At 63.4% G+C, this 15,782-nt stretch overlaps 1 protein-coding gene across 1 annotated transcript in view; it reads left to right on the top strand.

Moving 5' to 3' along the window:
* The window catches only part of MGAT5B (alpha-1,6-mannosylglycoprotein 6-beta-N-acetylglucosaminyltransferase B), a 64,568-nt gene that overhangs the window by 39,164 nt on the left and 9,622 nt on the right, over nt 1-15,782 (top strand). Inside the window, 3 exon segments of the mRNA XM_070060246.1 lie at nt 5,528-5,659; nt 6,534-6,667; nt 9,252-9,382. Of these exon segments, the coding sequence (XP_069916347.1) occupies nt 5,528-5,659; nt 6,534-6,667; nt 9,252-9,382 (397 nt within the window).

Here is a 15,782-nt window from a genome sequence, read left to right as displayed (position 1 = left end):
TAGAACATTCCGGAAGCCGCCTTGGGACTCCCCTTTTTCTGTGCCTCTTGCTCCGTGGGGGACCTGGCAGTTCTCCTTAGCTGGCGTCCAGGACCCATGGGCACCCTGGAGCAGGTGCTGGGGGATACGTGGGGACATCCGCCTTGTTAGGCCATGGGGGCTGTGGGTGGGCCCATCATAAGGCTGCTGCTGCTTTTGTAAAAACGATTGATTTATGTTTGTTTGAAAGGCAGAGTGACAGAGAGGGAAGTCTTCCATCCACTGGTTCACTCCCCAGATGCCCACAACAGGACTGGGCCAGGCCAGAGCCAGGAGCCTGGAGCTCCATCCGGGTCTCCCACGTGGGGCCGGGGCACTCTGCTGCCCTCCCAGCTGCATCAGCAGGGAGCCTGCTCGGAAGGGGAGCAGCCAGGGCCTGAACCGGCACTCATGTGGGATGCGGGCGTCGCAAGCGGCAGCCTGGCCCGCCGTACCCCAGCGCTGGCCATGGCGTCGCCCCCCCTGGCTGGCCATGGCGTCGTCCCTCCTGGCTGGCCATGGCGTCGTCCCCCCTGGCTGGCCATGGCGTCGCCCCTCCTGGCTGGCCATGGTGTCGTCCCCCCTGGCTGGCCATGGCGTCGCCCCTCCTGGCTGGCCATGGCGTCGCCCCCCCTGGCTGGCCATGGCGTCGTCCCCCCTGGCTGGCCATGGCGTCGCCCCTCCTGGCTGGCCATGGCGTCGTCCCTCCTGGCTGGCCATGGCGTCGTCCCCCCTGGCTGGCCATGGCGTCGCCCCTCCTGGCTGGCCATGGCGTCGTCCCCCCTGGCTGGCCATGGCGTCGTCCCCCCTGGCTGGCCATGGCGTCGCCCCTCCTGGCTGGCGAGGACAGCAGGGAGAGCGACCCCCATGACCCCGTCCTCCCTGTGCTCCTGGCCCCGCTCTCCAGGTTCCTCCCTGTTTGCCTGCGTGGTTCCCACTCTGGGTTTCTTCTCGATGCCCTGGGGACAGAGAGCGGCAGTGCCCAGCAGATGGGCACTGGACAGACTTGGGGGCTACCTGGAGCCCGTGGAGGCAGACGTGCCCAGGGCTGCCCCGGCCGTGTCACTGTCCCCCATAAGGAGATGCATCAAGGCGGCCGAGGATCCCATGGTCCCAGGGCCCAGGCCTGGAGCTGCCTGTGAGAATTCTTTCTAATTAGGTCCTTCCCACACAGAGCGAACGAGCGAGCGAGAGCAGAGAGAAGAGTTTGTTCCGGAATCTAAGCACTACCTGGAGGGGTTATTTCTAGCCACAGACCAAAGGCACAGCGAGAAATAAAAGCTCAGGGTTTTTAGCTCGTTACAGGAGTGGGGGCGACGCCAGCCCGACACGAGTCTCTGTGCCAACGGCACCCAGCACGTTGGCGCTGGAGCTTGCACCCAGGAATACCATCCGCGGCACCGGGAACACCATCCGCGGCACCGGGATTCGGCGTCCTGGTTCCCGATGGAGGGTTTTTTCCCTCCTCCTCCCTCGTCCCATTGACCCATCCTGCTGCCCGATCTTGCAGTGGAGCAAGGCTGGGTCGGTCCTCGGCCACCCCTCTGGTGGTGGCTTGCTTGTGGCCTGCTGGGCGTGCCCGGGGCCCGCGTGGGACCTCAGCACCCCCAGGAGGTGCAGTGCCGAGCGAGCGTGAGGGCCGGGACACAGCTGGGCCCCTTTATAAAAGCAGCTGCAGTGCCATGCACGCAGCCACGGTTCTGCATTTTCGCCATTTTGAGCGCACGCACGGTCTGGCAGCCTTGATGACGTTGCCGCCATCGTCTCGGGAATGCGTCGCCGTCAAGTACCAGCTCCCTGTCTGTCCTCCCCAGGGGTGGCGGATTGATTTGGGCTGGATTTGGAGCAGCTGTCCTGGGGGGTGCTTTATCTCCCTGCCCCCCTCCCATCCCGATGTTTGGACTCCCGGGGGCACTTAGAAATAAACGCTCGCCATTCCGACCGCCGTGACGATTCCACGTGGATGTCCCATCATGCTCAGCACAGGCTGGGGGGGGGCTTGGTGAAGCACCCTCCCCCATGTCCTGTCTCCCTCCCCTACTCTTCCCACTCTGGGGGGCTCTGCCAGGCACCCCTCAACCCAGCCCTGGGCCAAGAGCGCAGAAGCGAGAACTTGGCCTTGGAAGCGGAGTCTGGAGGGAGGCGGAACACCGCGGCCGAGCCCCGCACCCGTGTGCAAGGTTGGCGGGAGACGGCGGTTTCCAGCCTGCTCCGCCACTCGAACCACTTAGCGTAAAATTGCCCATAAAACTGAGCTGAAATTACAGGTGATAAAACCGCCGCCCCTCTCCAGGGCCCAGCTCAGATTCCCTGTGACAAGTGCAGTGAGGCCACTGAAGTCATTTTTAGTCCTTGTCTCTGAGCTGCCTCTCTGCTCTTTAAAGCATTATTATTTTATTTACTTGAAAGGTAGAGACCTCTGTGTGCTGGCTCACTCCCAGACGCCTGCAGCAGCTGGGGCCGGCCAAGGCTGCAGCCAGGGGCGTGGACCTCCATCCCTGTCCCCCACGTGGTGACAGGGACCCAGGTCCTTGAGCCGTCACCTGCTGCCTCCCAGGGTGCGCATTAGAGGGAAGCTGGATTGGCAGCAGAGGAGCGGGGACTCCAGCCAGGAGTCTGATGTGGGGTACAGGGGTCCCAGGTGCCCCCACGTGGCTTCCCTGAACCCCTCTTGGGAAAGGGACACTGCTGACCTAGGGCACGTCTGTCTGCCTTCCCTGCCTCCCACCGCGATGTCCTCCGGGCTGGGGGCTGCCTTGGGAAGCCCCTGAGCTTAGCCCACAGCTCCGCCCATCGTCCTGGCTCCTCCCCCCAACGCCAGAGGAATTTTCTGGCCCACTCAGCCTCCCCAGGGCTCACCTGATGTGTTTGTCTCTTCCTTCAAGTGACAACAGAAATCCCGGCCAGATCCTGTCCTCCAGGGCGGGGGCGGGGCGGGGCAGGGGAGTGCAAGCAGGAGTGTGCCCGGGAGGCAGCTCTGGGCCTGCTCGCCGCTGTGCTGCGCCTTCCCTCGTCGTCTGTTCCCAAAGACCAGCACCGGCGGGCGTGTGCGCGGAAGGTGACCCCCAGGCTCTGGATCCGGCCACGCCGCCAAGCACCAGGCCACGGGAGAGGCCACCGTGGGCCTGGGGGTGCAGGATGGGGCCCCCTGGAGCGCCAGCGGGGATTCGGCAGGAAGAGGTGTGGACGTGTGGGGCGGTGGGATCAGAACCGTGCTGAGATGTGGCCAGGTCCCTTCTGTGGGAGAACCTCTCTCTGCCGAGGCCGGCAGGAGTGGGGGCAGGGGGGAGGGGGAGCTGAAGGCTGGCGCAGAGCGAGCGTGTCCCGGAAGGCGGAGTCTCGCACGTGGGCTGCATGGTCTGTGTTTCCTAAGCCGTCCGGTGTAGCGGCCATGCCCGCGGCTCTGCGCTGGACTCCGTGTCCTAAGCGGCGTTGGGAAGCAGAGCGCAGGGGAGGAGCGCGGACGAGGGGCGTGGCTTCCGCGCTCAGGGACCTGTGGTGATGGCTCATGGCGCCTTCTCTCCCTTGTCCCTCTGGGAACTGTGTCGCACAGTTGCCCTTTGCCGGTGACCCGCCCAAGGTCAGCAACAGAGACCCGTGGCCCCTCCCCCACCCTAGGACCCACCATGGTGCTGGCCTGGGAGGCGGGAGAGCCCCATGGCTGGGTTCCTACCCCAGCTCCGCCCCTTCGTGGCTGTGTGGCCCTGGGTAAATCGCTAGACCTCTCTGTTTCCTGACCTGGAAAGGGAACGGCCAGGGTGAAGCAGTGGAGCAGTGCCCGTATTCAGAACCTTCACCCCCAAGATGAAGGTGGCGGGCGCACCCCAGAACCTCAGCGTGGGGGGGCTCCCAGGAGCCGCAGTGACACCAGCAACGCCCCAGGGTCCTCTAGGGGTCCTGGGGGCTGGGGCAGCAGAGGAAGCTCCCAGGTCAGGATGCTGGTTGCCTGGAGACAGACAAGAAGCCCCGCCCCCATTGGTGTTTTCAGCATGGGAGGGGGCCGCTCCCCACCGTGCTTCTCCTTGTCACCGGGGTGGGAGGAGGGGCCACCCTCTGGGGACCCCGGGCTGACGCCTGCATCAGCTCCGCTGGGGGCCCCCCCATGGCATCGAAAAGGACAAGCGGCAGGGACGCCCTGTGGGGCAGAGCCCGAGGTTGTCTCCCGCCCAGAACTCACCTGTGATGCCCACCCGGGGCTGTGCTCCCCCTCCTCTGTCGCCCGAGTCTCCCCTCGATGCCCACCTGCCGCGGGGGCCCTGTGATGCCCACCTGCCGCGGGGGCCCTGTTGGAAGAGGGCGGGGGAGGGAGGAGCCCATGTGTAAGTCTCTAGATACAGAGTGAGGAGGTAATGGTTACTGAGTTTAGAAGCCAAGAGGGAGCGCTCACGGCAGTTGGGGGTGCTGGCTAGGGGCTAGGGGCGGGGCAGCACCCAGGAAGCCCCGCCCCTCCTGCCGCTGGTCCCTGCTGGGCCCCAGCCTGGTGCCTCTGACCCTGGCCATCACCACTCCTCCCCCCAGCCACCCTCCCCCCCGCCGCCTGTCAGCAGCCAGCTGCAAGCGTGTGGCAGAGGCACCTCTGATAGCGTGCTGGGGCGGGGGCCGTGTGCTCTGGGGACAGTGTGTCCAGCAGAAGTGAGCCCTCCCCAGCTGCTAATGGTGATGGGCAAACAGGGTGCAGAGCCTGGGGGCTGGTGCCTTCGCACCTGGCATGGGTCGTGTCCGGGAGCCTGCCACGTGACTGGTGAGTCGTGGCCCCTGCCATTCTGCAGCTGGTGGCCCTGTCATGGCCGTCACCTTGTCCTGGGCTGCGCGGTGCAGGGACCCCTGGAGGGGGTGGGGGGACCCCTCCCAGCCTGAGCATCCGGGCCAGGCAGGTGCCATCCAGGGAGGTGAGGCCAAGGCTGGGAGCAGGCGGGCAGGGCCACCCCACCCCGACAGGGAGGCCTGGTCAGAGGGAGCCCCTAGCGGGGGCCCAACCACACTCACCTTTCTGTCTCCACAGCTCTGGGGCAGGAAGGCTCCCGGGGGTGTGTGGAGGAGGTGAGGGGGATGTCAGCTGGCAGCACCTGGTGGCAAAGGGCTCTTCCAGGTCACAGGGGCTGCCTGGCACCAGGTGGAACCTGAGTGTTAATGAGTGGGCCCTGGTCCCAGGGGGACGCCACGCCGGAGTCCAGCCAGGTCCCCAGAGGCCCGCAGGTGCAGTGAGGACCCCTGCTGGTGGAAGTTGGAGGAAGCCTCCCTCCCTGGGCAGACGGGGGCCTGCAGAGCACCTCTGTGGCCCAGGCCAGGAGTAGGGCGTGGCAGGCGGGCCCAGGCGGGACCCCAGTCCCTGTCCCCTTGTTCAGCTCCCTTGTGCAGTACGAAACCTGCACAACTGTGCGTGGCTGTCCTGTTCCCCTCTTTTCCAGAAGCCCGCTCTCCTGCCGTCTCCTCTCCTCTATCCTCTGGGCGCAGCGGCCGGGGAAGGTGGGTTTCTGGGGCCGCAGACTCTGAGGGGTCCTTTTCTCAGTAACTTAGGGGTGCCGCCAGGCCGGGGGAACTGCCCGCTCACCGTCCCCTTGCCCTTCGACCTCATCTACACCGACTACCACGGCCTGCAGCAGATGAAGCAGCACATGGGGCTCTCCTTCAAGAAGTACCGGTGAGCGGGCCTGGGGGGCCGCGGGGGGCCCAAAGCCCCTGCCCACGTCCTGCCCCGCATCCTGGCTGGCCCCGGCCCGGCCTGGGAGGGCCGCACTGGCTCGCGGCAGCAGAGGGGGCCCGGCCCGGCCCTCTGGCTGTGGAGCGAGGCTGCCGCCCGCAGCCAGCAGGACCGGGGTTAATTTAGCACAGACCTTGCCCGCGCCCATGCTCTGACCGCGGGATGCATTAGAAGAGGTGACAGGCGCGATGTCGCTTTTCTCACGGATGCGCGTGCCTCCTCCGGGGAGCAGCGCCCGCCTCGGCACTCGCCGGCCGCCTGGGTCGCCGGGAAGGACGTTGTTGGGGGCGAGGGTGTCCGCGTCCTAGCGAGTTACTGCGGGGGCCGCAGCCGGGTGGGCCGGGCGGAGGGGCAGCGTCTGCTGTGGCCTCACAGTGCGTCCGGCCCTGGCTGGGCTGGTCCTACAGGGACGGGGCCCCTCTGGGCTCTGACCTGAAGCTTCCACCCGCCGCCGAGGTGGGACAGAGCCGGGAAGTCTCCTGTTCCCAGGGGCAGGCGCACCGGGATCTGTTTTTCCACCCCTCGGCCCCCAGAGGCGCACTGCAGGGGTGCCGGCTCCTGTGCCCAGAACCTGTGGCCTCCCTGCTCTGACAGGTGCACAGGTAGCACTGGGGGGCCCTGGGGACCCCTCCTCCAGGCAGCACTCCCTCCTAGCCTGAGCTCCCGGGCCCCGAGCCCTCTGAGCTGCGGTTACTTCCACCTGACGCAGAGTAAGGCGCTAGGCTGCCCCAGCCCCCAGTGCCCGGCCCGGGGGAGGCACCCCAAGAGGATGCCGACCCTGCCCTCTGGTCCCCCACCCCGGCGGCGGGGGCAGGTGCCGAATCCGGGTCATCGACACCTTCGGGACGGAGCCTGCCTACAACCACGAGGAGTATGCCACGCTGCACGGCTACCGAACCAACTGGGGCTACTGGAACCTCAACCCCAAGCAGTTCATGACCATGTTCCGTGAGTGCCGGGCGGGGCGGGCGGGGCTGGGGGCGGGGCTGGGGGAGGCGGGGCTTGGACCGGGCAGGGTGGGGCTCGGGAGGAGGCGGGGCTATGGCCAGGCGGGGTCGGACTCGGGGAGGCGGGGCTCAGGGGAGGCGGGGCTCGGACCGGGCGGGGCGGGCGGGGCTGGGGGCGGGGCTCGGGCCGGACGGGGCAGGGCTCGGGGAGATGGGGCTCAGGGGAGGCAGGGCTATGGCCAGGCGGGGCGGGACTCGGGGAGGCGGGGTCTCGGGGGGAGATGGGGCTCCGGCCAGGCGGGGCGGGCGGTCCTCAGGAAGAGGCGGGGTCTTGGGGTCTGCCCTTCCAGCGTGTTCCAGAACCTGGGCCATGTCTGGGGAGCGGCATGGCCGGGGTGACCCACACACCTGCTAAGCACCCCCCAATCTGGACCCGGGGCCCGTGGCCCCTGGAAGGAGGGACCCTCCCCGGGGGCTGGAGAGTTTCGGAGGGCACTGCAGGCTCTCCTTGTAGAGCAGACCAGCACAATAACGATGGACAGAGACCTAGAAGGTTCTAGAAGCAGCAGGGCTGGGGGAGGCCCCCGCATTGGCAACAGCGGGGTTTGAGGCTGCAGGTCGGGGCCGGGGCCTCTAGGAAACCCACAGTTGAGGGTTTGAGGCCAGGAAGGCGATTAGAGCTGAGCCCGAGCGGTTTGTAACGAGACTGAGACACGGCCACTGCTGGCCAGCGCGGCGGGGGCACGCTGCCGCTCCGGCTCCGTCCCGGTCTCCGTCCCCTCCTGTTGGCTGTCACCTCCCGCGTCTGCCTCCAGCGGCGTCCCCTTGCAGCTCTGGGCCAGAACGCAGGAGCAGTGCCCTTGTTAGCACCGAGTGTGGACCACAGCGGAGTCCTGGGGACTCGCTGGCGAGTGTGGACAGGAGCCCTCTCTCGGGGGGCGGGGGCTTGCACCACCCCTTCCTCTCTCTCCGAGCTGTGGGCCAGACCAGGGCGCGTGCGATTTGGAGTCAATGAGGAACGGCTCGATGTGCCCCTGCCCCGGAGGGATGGGAGGCTGGGAAGTCCCTTGGCACCCAGAGGGGGGAAGGAGGTTTGTGGGATCCAGGCTCAGCACACCTGAGAGGGGAAGGGGGCTGCGGGATCCAGGCTCAGCACATCTGAGATGGGAGGTGGGGCTGTGGGATCCAGGCTCAGCACATCTGAGAGGGGAAGGGGGCTGTTGGATCCAGGCTCAGCACGTCTGAGAGGGGAAGGGGGCTGTTGGATCCAGGCTTAGCACATCTGAGATGGGAGGTGGGTTGTGGGATCCAGGCTCAGCATATCTGAGAGGGGAAGGAGGTTTGTGGGATCTAGGCTCAGCACATCTGAGAAGGGAAGGAGGTTTGTGAGATCCAGGCTCAGCATATCTGAGAGGGGAGGGGGTCTGTGGGATCCAGGCTCAGTGCATCTGAGTGGGAAAAGGTTGTGGGATCCAGGCTCAGTACATCTGAGATGGGAAGTAGGTGGGATCCAGGCTCAGCACATCTGAAAGGGGAAGGGGGCTGTGGGATCCAGGCTCAGTGCATCTGAGATGGGAAGTAGGTGGGATCCAGGATCAGCACATCTGAGAGGGGAGGTGGGGCTGTGGGATCCAGGCTCAGCACATCTGAGAGGGGAAGGGGGCTGTGGGATCCAGGCTGTTCTGGGAAACCTGGGAGCTGGGTTGCTCTCCCCCACAGACGAGGTTTTGCTGGGCTCAGTGAGAAGGCACTCAGGACCCTTAGACTCAGAAGGGAGGGATTTGTGCCCCGTGAGGGTGTGGCGCTCAGGCCTGCCGTCCGTGGCACGGCTGCTGAAGGGAGCCCAAGGCCAGGCCCACTCCCTGCCCATCATGTCTGGGTTGCTGGGGACAGGGAGTCCTGTGCCATCGGGGCTATAACAGAGACCAAGTCTCACCCCTGTGGCTGCACAGAGAAGGCTTCTGGGGAGGGGGTGTGTGAGTGGGGCCCCCAGCGCCAAGCAGGATTTTCTACGTGCCTGGGCTGGGGACAAACACAGGAGCGGCAGAGCCGCTGGCCTGGGCTGGGGCCGGGGGGAGGGGGCTTCAGTTCCAACAGTGTCGTGGGAGGAAGTGAACCTGTGACCTGAGGGCTGTGTGGTGGGGCCCTGGTGCAAAACCTGGCCGGAGAGAGGGAGTGTGCCTGGCAGGTGTCGAGGGCAGGCGGGCAGGGGTGGGGCAGAGCCGGGAGGTGCGGGGGGGCCTGATGGGGCGCAGGGTGGAAGGGGTGCATGGGGAGAAAGGAGGGTGGCCTGGACCAGGAGGCAGTGAGGGAGTAGAGGACTCCCCCATGTGGGCTGTGCAGGACCCAGGAGGAGCCACAGCCGTGGGCTGGGGACAGCAGGACCTCAGCCCCGCGTGGCCTCCGGGGACAGCAGACCCTCAGCCCTGCGTGGCCTCCGCTTCCCCACCAGGGAACCTGCGGGGTGCCCTGAGGTGGCCTGTCCCCAGGAGGGGAGGAGCCTGAGGCGCCCTCCTCCCTACCAGACCCCGGCTCCCTCCCGCGGGCTGTCTGTAACTCCCCGCCCCTCCCCCGCCCCGCTGCAGCCCACACCCCGGACAACTCCTTCATGGGCTTCGTGTCTGAGGAGCTGAACGGCACAGAAAAGCAGGCAGTGAAGGGCAGCAAGGCGGGCAACATGGCCGTGGTGTACGGCAAGGAGGCCAGCATCTGGAAGGTGAGCGCCGCCCGCCCCCGCCCCCGCCCCCGCCCTGGGAATCAAAGCCCCAGCTGCCATCTGCAGACCTTGTCCCCTGTCTGTCCCTGGACTCTGCCACCCAGTGATTCCCGCGTCCGGGGTGGTGGGAGGGCATGTCGACGGGGGTGGGGTGAGCCCAGTGGTGGGCGGGGGGAGGGGAGGCCAAACCTGGGGGCCGTGAGCGTAGACCGGCAGGGCAGGGCCTTGCGCGTGGGGGGTGCCGCTGCTGTCACTCATCTGCTCTCTCCCCGTTCCCCATGCTCCGTCGTCGGTGGTGAGGCAGCTCCAGGTACGAACCTGCTTGTCGCCCGCCCCTCCCGTCGGTGGCCGCTCAGTGGGGTCTCTGGGTCCCCCGCTTCTGCCCTTGTGACTAATGTGGGTACACCAAGTGGGGCGGGGGCCACAGCAGGGTCCAAGGAGCAGTCATTCCTGGTCCCTGTGGGAGGTCCCACTGGGCATGGCCACAGCACGTGAGAGGGACCAGCTGACGGTGAGAGAGACACAGGTGCCACGGTTCTGAGGCCGCGTGGTCAGGGTGAGGGGCAGCTCTCCCAGCAGGAGCCCGGGGAGCTGTGGTTTGAATCAGGTAGAAGTCTGGGGGTGCTGGGGCTGCTCCACGGGGGTCTTCCCTCCTGGGTGACTGCCCACCTTGACACGAAGTCAGGTCGGGGTGGCCCTCTGCGTCATGGCGTCATGGCGTCCGCCTTCCAGCTGGCGAGGAGGAGGAGACAGTGGGGAGAGGGAGGGGAAGGGGGAGGAAGCAGAGTAGGGCTGGGGGTCCTTGGGATCTAGGACCTCAGCCTCCCAGCCCAGTTTCAAGGGGGCAGGGGCGTGGCTTTGTTCTGGGCACCCACAGACTGAGGAAGGACAAGCGGGGGCACGGGGGGGAGGGCAGGGCCATCTGACAGTGCTGCCAGGTGCCGGGCACCGTGCTGAGGGCTCCCGGAACCTTCTCGTGGACTTCACGCCGCGGGCCACGGCCACGGCCACATGTCACCAAGGACACCTCGCTGCCGCGGGTTAGAGGCACGCCTGCAGCCAGCAAGGGGCAGCGCTGGTGTTGCGGCCGCCCATACGAGGACACTTTGGAAGGTCATGGACACACAGAAATCCACACATAATTATTTTTTTCGTAAAACTCCTTTTCCACGGCCTTCTCGGAAGAGTCCTTGTAGGCTTGGGTTTTAAACTTTTCTGCACCAAACAAACATCTCTTTCTAAAACAATCTTCATTTATTTAAGAGGTGGAGAAAGAAAGGGGGGGGCACTCCCATCTGCTGGTTCACTCCCCCGATGCCTGCAACAGGCAGGGATGGGCCAGGCTGAGCCAGGGGTCCAGCCCTCCATCCCAGGCCCCCACGGGTGGCAGGGACCCAGTTACGTGAGCCATCAGCGTCGTGTCCCAGGGCCTGCGTTGGCAGACAGCTGGAGTCAGGAGCCGGAGCGGGGTGTGAACCCGGCACTCGGAATTGGAGGCAGGCATTCTGTCTCCACCACCAGGACAGGTGCTGAACCCGAGCTTACCTTTCAATTACTTTTCCCACAAGCTTTGGGAAGCCCCCTCCTATCTAAGCCCGGAGCCTGAACCCCAACTCTTGCCAGCCTCCCCGGCATGAGGAAGCCTTGGCGAGGGCAGAGAGAAGCCCTGGGGGCGGGTGTGAGGTCTGAGCCCTGTGCTGGGGTATCCGTGCCCACCGCGGGGAGGGGTGCACATTGCCCATCCCCCTTGCCTGGGGCGCTGGAGGAGGGGACAGAGTTGGGGGCAGCAGACCGGGCTGTGTCTGCAGTTAGCATAAACACTGCTGAGATGTGGCTGGAGGAGGCGCGGTCAGGACGTGGGGGAGGAAGGCTTGGTCCCTGGCTCCAGCTCTTCCGAGATCGCCCAGGGCCGCCCCAAGAGACCTCAAAGAGAGGAGGAGTGGGAGACCCGGAGCTCTTTCCCCATCCCCTGGGGCTCCGGCATCCAGGGCTGGGTTGGGGAGGGACTTGGTGCCATGCAGGCAGGTGTCGCAGGCTGGTGTCCCCGGGGCCTGAGGCAGGGAGGTCCCCAGGGGCAGGAGGGACAGGCTGATGAGCCGAGGGGGGGTTCTAAGCTGCAGGCGGCAGCCCGTGGTGCTTTGCAAGGTCGGCTAGTGCCTCAGAAGGGCGCCGGTGGTGCAGCGTGTTAAACCACCAAGGCAACGCCCGCATTCCACATGGTTGCTGGTTTGAGTCCTGGCTGCTGCACTTCCGATCCAGCTTTCTGCTAATGCATTTGGGAAAGCAGTGGAAGATGGCCCAAGTCCTGGGGCCCCTGCACTGGCGTGGGAGACCTGAAGAAGCTCCTGGCTCCTGGCTTTAGGCTGGCCCAGTCCTAGCCATTGTGGGCACTTGGGGAGTGAACCAGCGGATGGAAGACCTCTCTCTGTCTCTCTCTTTCTAACTCTACCTTTCAAATAAATACATAGATCTTAAAGAAAAAACCCGAAACACAGATGGAGTGGCAGAGCAGCAGGCCGTCAGAGTGCCGGGAGGCCTGCTGGACCCAGGGCATGGTCTTGTGAAACCAGAAATTTGCAGTCAACTGTGTGTGTATGGGGGGAGATGGGGGGTGGTTTAGGTGAAACAGAGCTTTCTGGACACACACAATGGCCTCGTGCATCCAAGGGCCCACCTGCAGGGGGTCCAGCTGCAGCTCCAAAGGATTTGGGGAAAAAGTTAGTTTTGTACTAAACATAGACATTTGCCACCTGTCAGTATCCCCAGGCGACAGGGTGACACCTGCATTGGGTCAGGTGATGACTCAGCGGCAACAGGAAGACACAGGCATGCTCCAGGCAGGCCTGAGCCGCCGAGGGTCCGAGTGCCTGCAGGGTGGCAGGTGTCTGGGCATGGCCAGGTGTGCCGTGATGCTGTGTGTGTGCCACCGTCCTGTGTGTGTGTGTGCCACCGTCCTGTGTGTGTGTGCGTGTGTTCTAAAGAGAAGACGCGTGCTTCGGGGAGTCGGATGGGAGGGTCTGGTGCCCTTTCCCTCACACCTTACACCCTTGATTTGATTGCATTTTAAAAGATTTTATGTATTTATTTGAGAGGTAGAGTTGTAGACAGAGAGGGAGAGAGACAGAGAGAGGTCTTCCATCCGCTGGTTCACTTCCCAAATGGCCACAATGAGCACAGCTGGGTTGATCTGATGCCAGGAGCCGGGGGTTTCTTCTGGGTCTCCCACGAGGGTGCAGGGGCCCAAGGACTTGGTCCGTCTTCTGTTGCCTTCCCAGGCCATAGCAGGGAGCTGGATTGGCAGTGGAGCAGCCGGGACTTGAACCAGCGCCCGTGTGGGATGCTGGCGGTGCAAGTGGAGGCGTCACCTCGACGCCACAGTGCTGGCCCCTGACTTCATTTTCACTGTGGGCGTGGTCCAGAGTTATAAGCAGCCCTCGTCCGTTCCGTATGACTACCCAGAGATCTGGCTTCGCGTCGGCTTTTCTTTCTTTGCTTCGTCTGCCCCCTCTTGTTCCTCTCATCCCTTCTTCCGCGTTGATTGCTGTCTTCGCCCCGCCCCCTCCCGGCTGGCGGACTTGTGTGTTCCAGCTGCACTGTGCGCCGTGACTCGGCGATGCCTGACGTGAATGAATGAATGAATGAATGACTGTGCCTGTCAGATAACAGGAAGCTGGCGGTGCCTCCACTTCTGCCCCTCGCACGTCGCACACCCCGGGTGTCACAGCGACCCCTGTCGTCGTGTGAGGTCAGCGGCCACTTACGCTCATCCCCAGGAACCACCCCCACCTTTAAAAAAAATTTTTTTGAAAGGCAGAGTTGGAGAGAGGGAGAGACAGAGCAAGAGTGAGAGAGAGAGAGAGAGAGGGAGAGGGATGGAGCGATGGATCTTCTATCCACTGGTTCACGCCCTGGACCGCTGCACCTGGCCAGGACTGGAGCCAGTGGCCGTGAGCCCAGCCCCACCCCGTTAACCCTCTTCTCGCTGTGTGTTCCTCCCGAGGTCTGGGGCTTCCACGGGCGCCGTCCTCCTTGGGTGTCAGGGACGCCCTTTGCCTGTGCGGGCTCTGCCTCTGGCCCCTCAAGTCCCTTTACTTGGCTTCCGTCCTCGCGAGCCCCAGCCTGGCGGTGCCGGCCGCCCGCTCTCTCCTGGCTGCCATCACTCACGTTGACAGATCCGTGGTAAATGCTGTGGTTGCCTTACCCGTAATTGATCTCTTCCCTCCGCCTGCTGTTAGCGCCAGCGTTCGGTTTGCAGTGTTGTACTGTAATTTGTCTCCGTGGCTTTCTTTTGGTTTCTCTTACTTGGAGTTTGTAGATCTTTTTGAATCTGTGATTTGATTTTTTTGTTAACAGTTTCATTAATTCTTAATATTATGTCTTTTTTTAAAGTTTTTATTTATGTATTTGAAAGGTAGACGGGGCGTTCACTCCCCAAATGGCCACAGCAGCCAGGGCTGGGCCAGGACGGAGCTGGGAGCCAGGGACCCCAGCTGGGTCTCCCGCGTGGGTGGCAGGGGTCCAAGTGCTTGGGCCACCGTCTGCTGCCTCCTGCTTGAATGAGCAAGAAGCTGGGTTGGAACCAGAGGTGGCACATGAGCCCAGGCACTCGGACCGGGATGGGGGCGTCCCAGCCGCACCACGGAGCCCCCAGATCGAGCTCCTTAGGTGTTGCTTCTGTCCCGGCCTCTCCTCTGCCTCCGGGGCAGAGGGGGTTGGGTCTCGCGCGTGCTCCTCTGTTTCTCACGGTCACTCGTGGCTGCCCCGCACCTCCCCCGTGCTCCGTTCCGGATGTGTTCTCTCGTTCCTCCTTGAATCCCTCCTTCAGCTGTGTTTAATTTGCTGGTACATCCATCCATTTCGCTCTTCACTTCGGCCACTGTATTTTTATTTTCTTTTTAGGATTTCCCTGGGTTTTCCATCGCTTCTGGAAGCTTCTTCCCCCTCTGCCATCCCTCCCGCCCTCCTGTCTTCTCTCCGTCTGCAGGCAGCCAGTCTGCACTGTAATGACTTTGCGTTTTCTGTCGTCTTGTGCAAACGGAATGGCGTAGTGCAGGCTGAGTGTTGCCTGCACTTATCACTCAGCCTGGTTATCCCAAGACTCCTCCGTGTTGTTTTCTGTATCAGGAATGTATCCCTTCCTATTACTGAGTAGTGGTCCTCTGAACGGATCTACCACCTTATACATCCACTTCACCGTTCATTACATTTGGCTATTAGAAATCAAAGTGCCATGTACAGGGGCCGGCGCTGTGGAGCAGTGGGTAAAGCCGTGGTCCACGATGCCGGCATCACATGTGGGCACCAGTTCGAGACCCGGCTGCTCCACTTCTGATCCAGCTCCCTGCTAATGGCCTGGGAAGACAGTGAAGGCTGGCCCAATGCTTGGGCTCCTGGACCCACGTAGGGGACCTGGATGAAACGCCTGGCCCAGCTCTGGCCATTGAGGCCATTTGGGAGTGGACCAGCGGATGGAGGCTCTCTCCCTCTCTCTCTCTCTGTAACTCTGCCTTTCAAATAAATCTTTTTTTTTAAACAATGCTATGTACAAATCCCTGTGCAGACAAGGCTTTCATTTCTCTTGCGACCATCGCTGTCTGTAGTCTTTCCAGCCGAGGAGGAGGAGGAGGAGGAGGAGGAGGAGGAGGAGGCGGCGGCGGCGGCCTCGTTGGCTCCTTGGTACCTGGTGTGCTCAGTCCTGGAGGATTCTGCCATGCTAACAGGCACGGGATGCTGTCTTGCTTGTGTTTAATTTGCATTTCCCTAACAACGAGTGCTGTTGAAGCCTGTTGGCGCTCGGTCATGGTAATGAGACGGCTGAGGCAGCCCCTCTGCAGAGAAGAGAGGTGTATTCTGGCTGGTGGCTCAGGCGCTCCCCCACCGGTCTGACCGCCGGTGAGTCCCGTGGTGGTGGAGTCCCCCGGTGGCAGAGTGCATCACGTGGGGCAAGGGACAGGGAGCACAGCCTCGTTCCATGTCTGTGTCTCTTCCATCGTGACCTAGTGCCCCCAGTCACTGACCCCAGGCCCACCTGTGGCCACCAGAACTGGACTACGTGTCTGCTCTCAGTGCTGTTGCCATAGATTTGGGGAACCAAACCCTTGGGTGTGGGAGGACAAATATGTGTGTCTACTCGCCTTCCACAGAGACAGATGGATGGATGGATGGACACATAGATAGGTCGGTAGATGGATGGATAGATGGATGGATGGATGGATGGATGGATGGGTAGACAGGTCGGTAGATGGACACATAGATAGGTCGGTAGATGGATGGATGGATAGATAGGTCGGTAGGTAGGTAGATGGGTGTATCTTTCATGGTGAAGTGTCTTTTCAGAAATGTTGCCCATTTAAAAATTGGATTGTGTTTTCTGATATTGCTTCCTTCTATGTGCTGGATG

This window comes from Oryctolagus cuniculus, chromosome 17, assembly GCF_964237555.1.
Source record: "Oryctolagus cuniculus chromosome 17, mOryCun1.1, whole genome shotgun sequence".
Lineage (NCBI taxonomy): Eukaryota > Metazoa > Chordata > Mammalia > Lagomorpha > Leporidae > Oryctolagus > Oryctolagus cuniculus.
Note: the sequence above shows the minus strand (reverse complement) of the source record. Positions and strands in the feature narration are given on the sequence as shown.